Here is a 7,748-nt window from a genome sequence, read left to right on the forward strand (position 1 = left end):
CTCAGTGTGGCTACATGAAGGCATTTTTGACGGATCCTTGTCGTTGAAACACACTCGGATTGAATGGTAACAGTTGGACTTTACTCAGTTCTAGTGGCTAATTTCTGTATCAGGACTCTTAATGTTCGGTGTAGGGAAGTAAAAATTCTGGCTGCTGGAAATGAGTTGGCACGAACATTTGCACACCCATTTATAGTTTTCTTCACGCAGAAAAAATTCAAATTACCCCGGAATAATTCTAAGAAAGTAATAAATGCAAAACTCCGTCGAAGACACCTGCTGAATCTATCCAATCGCAAGTTACTAACTAGCAGCTAGCTTGTGGTGTTGCCGCCATTCCCGTAAACGAGCATGCACATGTAGTCTGAGGATTGTCTTAAGTTGTGGGAAGCGTAGATTTCTTAATAAATTAGAGGTCATTACTGATTTGGTTTTTTTCTGCACGGAGGAAAACTTATTCACGGCAGGGAATTAATATATTGAAATGTTATTTTACTTTTCTCTTATCCCCATCCCTCCCCTCCCCCCTTGCCAACTTTCCCTGACATTTTGGTTGAACAGGTCTGAAAAAAAAACCAATCATAGAGGGAAAATATCAAATGTGCTCCTGTTTTGTGTATCTAAGTATCTATTATTTGTTTGTATATTTTCGTTCATTCAATAATCTTTCCATTTGTCTGCTTCGCAGCCATTGTTTGGTCTTGTAACGCAAAACCGTAAACTAATACATTAATTCTCTTATTCTTCTTAATATTTTGCCATTTATTATCAATCTATTTGTCGATTCCTTTCACGCATGAGTTCTGTTGAGACTGGCATAAAAAGACGCGAATGGTATCTAAGAGTTGGCTTACGTAATAGGCATGAGCGACTGGGAAACCCACGGAATAATACCACTTAAACGTTGCGTTACTGATTAAAGACACGGAAAAACACATGGTACCACGTGCATTCTACCAGGTCATTATCGTCTGAAATATGCTCCTCAATCAAATTGAAATCAAGAAGTTTTTCTTTCAGTTCAAACGGTGAAAATCTCTTGCGTGGAAAGCGAAAACATCGCACTATAAACCTTGCATTGTCCTCTTTGTTTTGAAGAGTATGAATAATAATTGTATTCAAATTAAGCAAACTGATTGATTTGCATCGCAAAGGGTTACGTGGATAACACTCATTCCCTTATTGAATTTTTTCATGCCTGACCAAAAAATTGAGCTCTTGGAAACCGCGTGGAATGGACTAAACTGAACCCGTTGGGCACGGATATCCTCGACGAAAGAGAAAGAGAACGTAACAACGGAGTATTAACGCAGCTGAACCTGCAGCAAAGAACCTCTTAGGTGCACACAAGAATACAACTGATCATCACTGGACCGAGTACAGCGCTCACTCAAGTGATTAAAATTTATTACATACGCATATTCTTTTCCCTCGAATCGAAAATCTGCTTAGTGTTTCACTGCTGCCGGCGCAGAACTTCCAAGAAATCCAGTTGAAGCCGTATAATGTACACAACCTCGGAATACTCGATGAAAACAATGGGGTTGATTGCAAATTTGCTTTGCCTCTTCCTTGTTGTTGATGCGTCGCATGAAAACCGAGGAGGAAAAATCGACGCTTTGGCCGACAAAGTCAACTTAAGCGACAATTATGTCGTTGAATGGCGCATTAATGAAAAGGCATCTAGCGTGGAGTTCAAAATCAACGTTATGGTCGACGATAAAGGTTGGGTTTTGCTAGGATTTATGGATGTGCCGAAAAATCAATCTGCGGCCAAAAGTAAGCCGGGAAGCATAAAAGATTCTCGCGGAGATTTTGTGATCACTTGGCCGACCTCTGCACCAAAGGAGAGGACCACAGTGGTATGATGCCTACTTGTTATAAACGACTTTCTAATATCACGCCCACTGGATCCAATTAGGAAGGTTAACTTATCTATACCTTGCTCTTTCAATTGGACGAAATCAAAAGCACAAGCTATTTGGGTTTCTGGAGGGATAAGGATAATTCAGCCTAAAAATAAGATTTTTGCATTTTAAATTTAACGGGTACATTCCGTTGTGACTCAGGCAGACGCAAAACTGAACAGTTTCTGTACTTCTCTCGATTCGGCAAGAAGCGCAGATAAAATAATTCAGAGAAAACATTAATCCACTCGGAACTTTTTGTCCTTACGTACTATGCTTTGTTTCCAGTCAAAAGAGAGGATCTATGTAGAATGATTATCATTAAGATAGTTATAAATCAAGGGATTACATTGCTGATCCCCTGACGGGACGCCTAAATACTGCAGAGAGTTGTAGCCCCCTACCAAACTCTTAGGGCCGGTTCAGGTTAGGGCCGACCAGAGTTTGGCCGTTGTTTAACAAAACCTCGTTCTAAACTATCTTGAATTTTCTGAATCTTTTATCTAAACAATTCTTTTTGTGAACAGTGTAATACGGGCCGAAAGCTAGCAGTAGAAAGACATTCATTTAATGAAAACAACCCTCTTAGAGAGTATGTGTATGGCTCACTGCTTGCGTAATACTGCGGTTTGTGTTACAACCGGCTCTTGAATTTCACAGGAAAATACCCCTTTATTCTCATCGCCTTAAATTAGGCCATAGAGGTTAGAGCTAGTCACATCTCCTCTAGTGGTACCTGATTCAAACTCTTACCACATACTTGTATTTTTCAGGACGCGAATACAATGGAAAAACCTGGTGAATTGGAGAAGGATGAAAATTCTACTCTGGATTATCAAGTGACATTGGATCAAACAACTACAAACAAATCAAGAGGGTTGGTTCTCAAAATTACAAGGAAACTGGAGACTGGCGACCCTCAAGATGTGCCCATCACTGTAAGTTAGTTTTCTTAAATTTTTTCAGAAACGTTATCACACAAAAAGGCCCCAAGAAAGGGGCTCTCTTTAGTGTGTCTGCCATTTAGCCTCTAACCTGTGAACTTGTACTGTATTCTTCCCTGTTATCATCACTTCTTCTCTTTTCTTAGAGAACAGGTTCAACTATTAGAAGGAGTGTAATCCGCACCATTGTAGCAGCTAGTTCATTTCACTTTGAGTCTGATATCAACGAATTTCCTCAGCAAATGTTTAAATATTTTCTTGAACTCCTCAAGTTTGTTGACTAGATTACTAACCAAACTGTGAGTGGAGTTATGTGGACGGCCTTTGGGTCCAAGGGAACGATGTAATGTAAAATAACAAAGAGGTATATAATTTTCTGTCAGGAGCAGCCCTTGTGGATGTTTGGGGCATATGGAAATTCAGATGCTTATCTAACAGACCTTTCCAACGTCACTAACATTGACGACACTCTGAAAGTTAAGGAGGTTATCATCATGAAAAATAGCAGGAATAAAGATAATGGCAAATCATTTTGGAAAGGTACTGAATATGTTGCACTATTTAGAAATGTTGGGAATGAAGACAACTTGAGTGAGGATGACAAAAGTTCAGGAAGAGAGATAAATTAAGAAAAATTAAAGAAACTGCATTTTACTAAATATTATAAGGATGGAAGCTGGTGTGAGGATCTCACACTGTTAACATCACTCTCAGAGATGCATGATTCATTGCAATGATTAGCTAACCTAAGTCAGCACTTGAGCCAAATGCCCCACATTGGTGTAGGTTATACTTTTTCCTGTATCATGATGTAATAACGGTTATTGCTCTAAGGGTCCCCTCCCTAGAATTTGCTCAGGTTTCCCTAACAGTTCATTGGTATAAATTTTAACTCTTGGGTGGTGAGAGACAACAGGAAAGTAAAGAATCCTGCCAAAGAACACAACGCGATGACCCAGCCAGATCTCTAGCCTGGATCTTTTATCAAGGAGTCCAGTACATACGCCACAAGTATTGAAATGAAAATACTATTGAGAATAACATACAAAGGGAATCCGAGACTAAAATCTAAAAACTTTGTATAACTTTCTGAATTTAGATCAAGTGGAGAAGCACTGGATTTCTGTTGTGTTAGCAGTATCTGGAATTCTCACATTTGTTATTATTGGAGCAGTTTACTGCTGCTTTAGAAAGGGAAGTAGAGATTTCCGTGGAAAGAAAGTCAAAATGAATTTCTACAAAGAGTAAGTTTTGTTTCATTGTTGAGAACATATATTGATTCTTCCTTTAAAAATTAGAAAAAAATGTCTCAACTCCTACTATAGTAACTAAACTTCCATTAGTTTCAAGTTTTAAAAAGAGACTATGACTTCTTTTTCAGTGGCATGCTAGTTTTATCATAAGTACTTTTATCACTACTACTGTATGTTCCCTTCCTGATGGCATCTGGTTTTATAACCATCAAACTTCAATGGAAATATTCTACATGAAAATAAAAATTCAGCAGTCAAATACAAGATTTAAAAAATGCATGTATTATCAACACAAAACTAGCAATAAGAAAGTCAATTTAAACAGCACTAACTCTCCCTCAATTTCATTTTAGAGATGAAGATGATGAGGCTCGTGTTGCTTTCCTCCAGTCACGCACCTAATGATCGATAAGAAGCAGAGTAAGAATACATTGACCAATGATTGCCTTGACAGTTCCCCTCCAGCTTACAGTAGACAACTTTGCCTTCTCATTAACAGTATTCAGATCAGAGAGAAGAGGCTGCAAGGCGTAGAAACAAAATTTAAAAGGCATTGTACCTTTTAACTTTATCTAGAGGAGCCATATTTGTACAAGAGTAGTGACCGTCATTTGCAACTTCTCTCCCTTTAAGATCTTGTCCTGTTCTTAAGGGAAAAAATAACTTTGCCTGGTGACAAATATTTGGTAGTTTTAGAGTATGTTAAGCATAAAATACCTTTGATAATAGAAGACTGCAGTTTTTTGCTGTATATTTTACTACTTGAGGAAATTAGGTCAAAGCAGAAGTGTTTAAAAGTTTGAAAACCTGCCTTCTTATTTTCTCAACCATCAAGTTTACTAGCATCTTTTGAAAGAACAAAAAATAACTATCATGAGAGTAAAACCACTTGAAGAGCAGTCAATTGTGAATGCCTTTTCCAGTCCAGTCCAGTGACCTAATCTTTATCACTTCGATCAATCCCTCCATCCAAACAATTCCATAATATTGTAAGAAGTAAGAATATTTTCAATGACTGTATATGAAGCAGCCATCATTGTAATAGAAAGTAACATGGTTGGTTGTTTAATATCTTAAGATGATAAATAGATTACTAGTACAACCAATAGTTTTCACAACCTTTCATAAAAACTTCAGGGTAAAGAGGGCTTTAATTAAGGAAAACCATAACAAAAACCAAAACACATCAAAGAAAAAATTTTAAAAGGTAGCCTCATTTTATTGAATATAATGCTTTTTGTAAGAGTTATGGAGTGGTGAGATTCATCTTCACAGTCTTGTAACATTCAATCCATGGTTATTGCTAAGACAAAGACTTCTTTTCTTTTAAACTTTTCAATTCTATTTGTAACTTTTTTATTGCTTTTAGTCTGCTGCTTTTAAAAAACTTGGTAGAATAGCAAATAAATGTTTCAGCAAGGCATGCACTCTAATTTACAGTTATTTAGTAAGTGCTAAGTTATATAAAATGTCTTTGAAATACTTGTGTGTACATTTATAAAACCAATCATGGTTGGACAAAATCTTTGAAATCTGTTTGGTAAATAATAAACAACAATCTTTTTACCATGATTCATCTCCTTTCGAATTTTGTTTTCTGTTTAACCCTTTAAGTCCCCCTAGTGACCAAGACAGAATTTCTCCTTACATTATCAGTATGATATCAAGCAGACAAGAATGAGAATAAAAAAAATATCAATTGGGCAACTACTGGTTGATCCAATTCTAAATTCTCCAACTAGCATCACATAAGTTGAATGGCAGACAGTAAGGAGAATTAGTCATGAAATCTTGGGAGTTAAAGGGTTAAGTACTGCAGGTCATAAGAGTCAACAAGTATTTAACATAAGAGTGATCTGATCTAACAATGTTTTATCAGACCACCCACCTCCACAGACACAATGATATTGCTAAAAAAATTTGACTCCCTAAAAACACAAATTAGCTTTTCCCTAATGAACAAAACAGTAAAATAGTTTTCACAACTCATCCATGATGTATGAGGTTTACAGGTTTGAGTTCTTGAAAACCACACTATGCAGTCATTTAGCTGATGAACATCCGTTTTCTTGAACCATACTTTAATTCTGCACTGTCTTCAAGATTTCACCACTGGATTGGAATCAGATGTTCTTAAAGAAATGATGCATAGACAAACCAGAGTGCCAAACATAATGAAGATCGTTGTTTAGAAAACCACATCCACAACATAGAAACAAACATGATTCATGAACCACAGGGTTCCCTCAAGCCACTGGAACTATCCAGCAAAGGCTTTGTATGCATAAGGAGCTATAAAAGAACAACAAAGATTACTTTTATGATGGAATTTTAAGAGAGCTAAACCTCTCCTTCCCATGTGATAAATTTCTTTCATCCTCAATACAATACAATATAGTAGCCTTTTAACTACACAACAGTAATGAAACTGATGATGCTATGGCCCTCAATAACATCAATATAATTTCTGCACAGCCCTATACTATTCTAAAAGAAAGCTGTAGTCCCAAAGAAAATCTATGGTTTTTCCCATTGTTTTATTCATCCCAGAAGTGTGAGCATAATAAAGCATGGAGCTATGCAGAAATCATACCTAAAAAATTAAGTTATAAATGCTTCTAAATAAAATTAGACCCAAATGAGCTGACAGACTAGCCATACCTTAAAAAGGAAAAAAAAACACCTTAGCCAAAAATTGTTTATACCAGAATAGTACTAGTCCTGCTCTAGAGGTGTCAGTGGCAACATACATTTAAACCAGGATTAGATTCAACCTGGAATAACTAAAATGTCAAGAAAGAATTCGTTGATTGTTGGAAATTGGAAGCAATTACAAACTAGGTTCACCTAATCTCTTGTTCGTGAGAAAATGTTCCTTCCCAGATTAAATTTGAGATTTGGTGAAACTGGCAATCAATTTCAATGATCGTATGACTCTGATAGCAAACAAGTTGATTGTATGAAAGATCTCCTCTTTAGATGGGATTCAAATTTAGTGGAACTTTCAATCAATTCTAATGATCAGATGACTGTGATAGCCCCTAGTTGTTTATTTAAAAGTTCTCCTCTTTAGATGGGATTTAGATTTAGAGAAACTGTCAATAAATTTTAGTGAACGCATAGCTGTAATGGAGGAGGAGATTTCTCCTCACTCAAGGCAGTGAAAGACTCTTCTGAGGAAGTATTACATGAATAGTTCTGCAAACGAACAAGACAGCGAGATGTCGTAATTACATCGCTTTATCTCTGATTATCACACATTTAAACTCAAGGGTACTATAGCTCACAGTAAAGTTCTCACCTAAGCGTAAAAACGCCACGTAGGCTACAAAGACTTTCATTGTGAACGAAACATTTTGTTTAGCTTTCCTCTTTTCTGCCTCCACAGCAGCCCTATCAGGTGATCCATCAACTCCAGGTAGACGGAACATAATTAATGAACACCAACCAGTGCTATCGACGAGAAAGAGGTGGAACGGAACGCGACAACTTTCGCAGATCTACGCAAACCTACCACGCGATTTCCGCGTAACTACGTCACTTACAGTGAACGAATAGTCATCTTCGCTCCAGTGTCCCGTTTTTCTCACTCGGCTCTCCCTGCAAGATATTCATTTTTCTCACTCGGCCTCTCCCTACAAGAT

At 37.1% G+C, this 7,748-nt stretch overlaps 1 protein-coding gene and 1 long non-coding RNA gene across 2 annotated transcripts; one reads left to right on the forward strand and one right to left on the reverse strand.

Moving 5' to 3' along the window:
• The first annotated feature begins 1,087 nt into the window (after window positions 1-1,087).
• On the forward strand, window positions 1,088-5,164 carry LOC131777718 (uncharacterized). Its single transcript, XM_059094042.2, has 5 exons — window positions 1,088-1,862; window positions 2,681-2,845; window positions 3,235-3,391; window positions 3,951-4,095; window positions 4,458-5,164. The coding sequence occupies exons 1-5, from the start codon at window positions 1,506-1,508 to the stop codon at window positions 4,504-4,506; spliced, it is 873 nt and encodes a 290-aa protein (XP_058950025.1). The 5' UTR covers window positions 1,088-1,505; the 3' UTR covers window positions 4,507-5,164.
• A 136-nt stretch (window positions 5,165-5,300) lies between these two features.
• On the reverse strand, window positions 5,301-7,625 carry LOC131777722 (uncharacterized). Its single transcript, XR_009339644.2, has 2 exons — window positions 7,406-7,625; window positions 5,301-6,396 (listed from the first exon to the last, which is right to left on the reverse strand). It is a non-coding gene; the product is annotated as an uncharacterized lncRNA (long non-coding RNA).
• Between the last annotated feature and the right edge of the window lie 123 nt (window positions 7,626-7,748).

Source organism: Pocillopora verrucosa, chromosome 14 (genome assembly GCF_036669915.1).
Source record: "Pocillopora verrucosa isolate sample1 chromosome 14, ASM3666991v2, whole genome shotgun sequence".
NCBI classification, from domain to species: domain Eukaryota; kingdom Metazoa; phylum Cnidaria; class Anthozoa; order Scleractinia; family Pocilloporidae; genus Pocillopora; species Pocillopora verrucosa.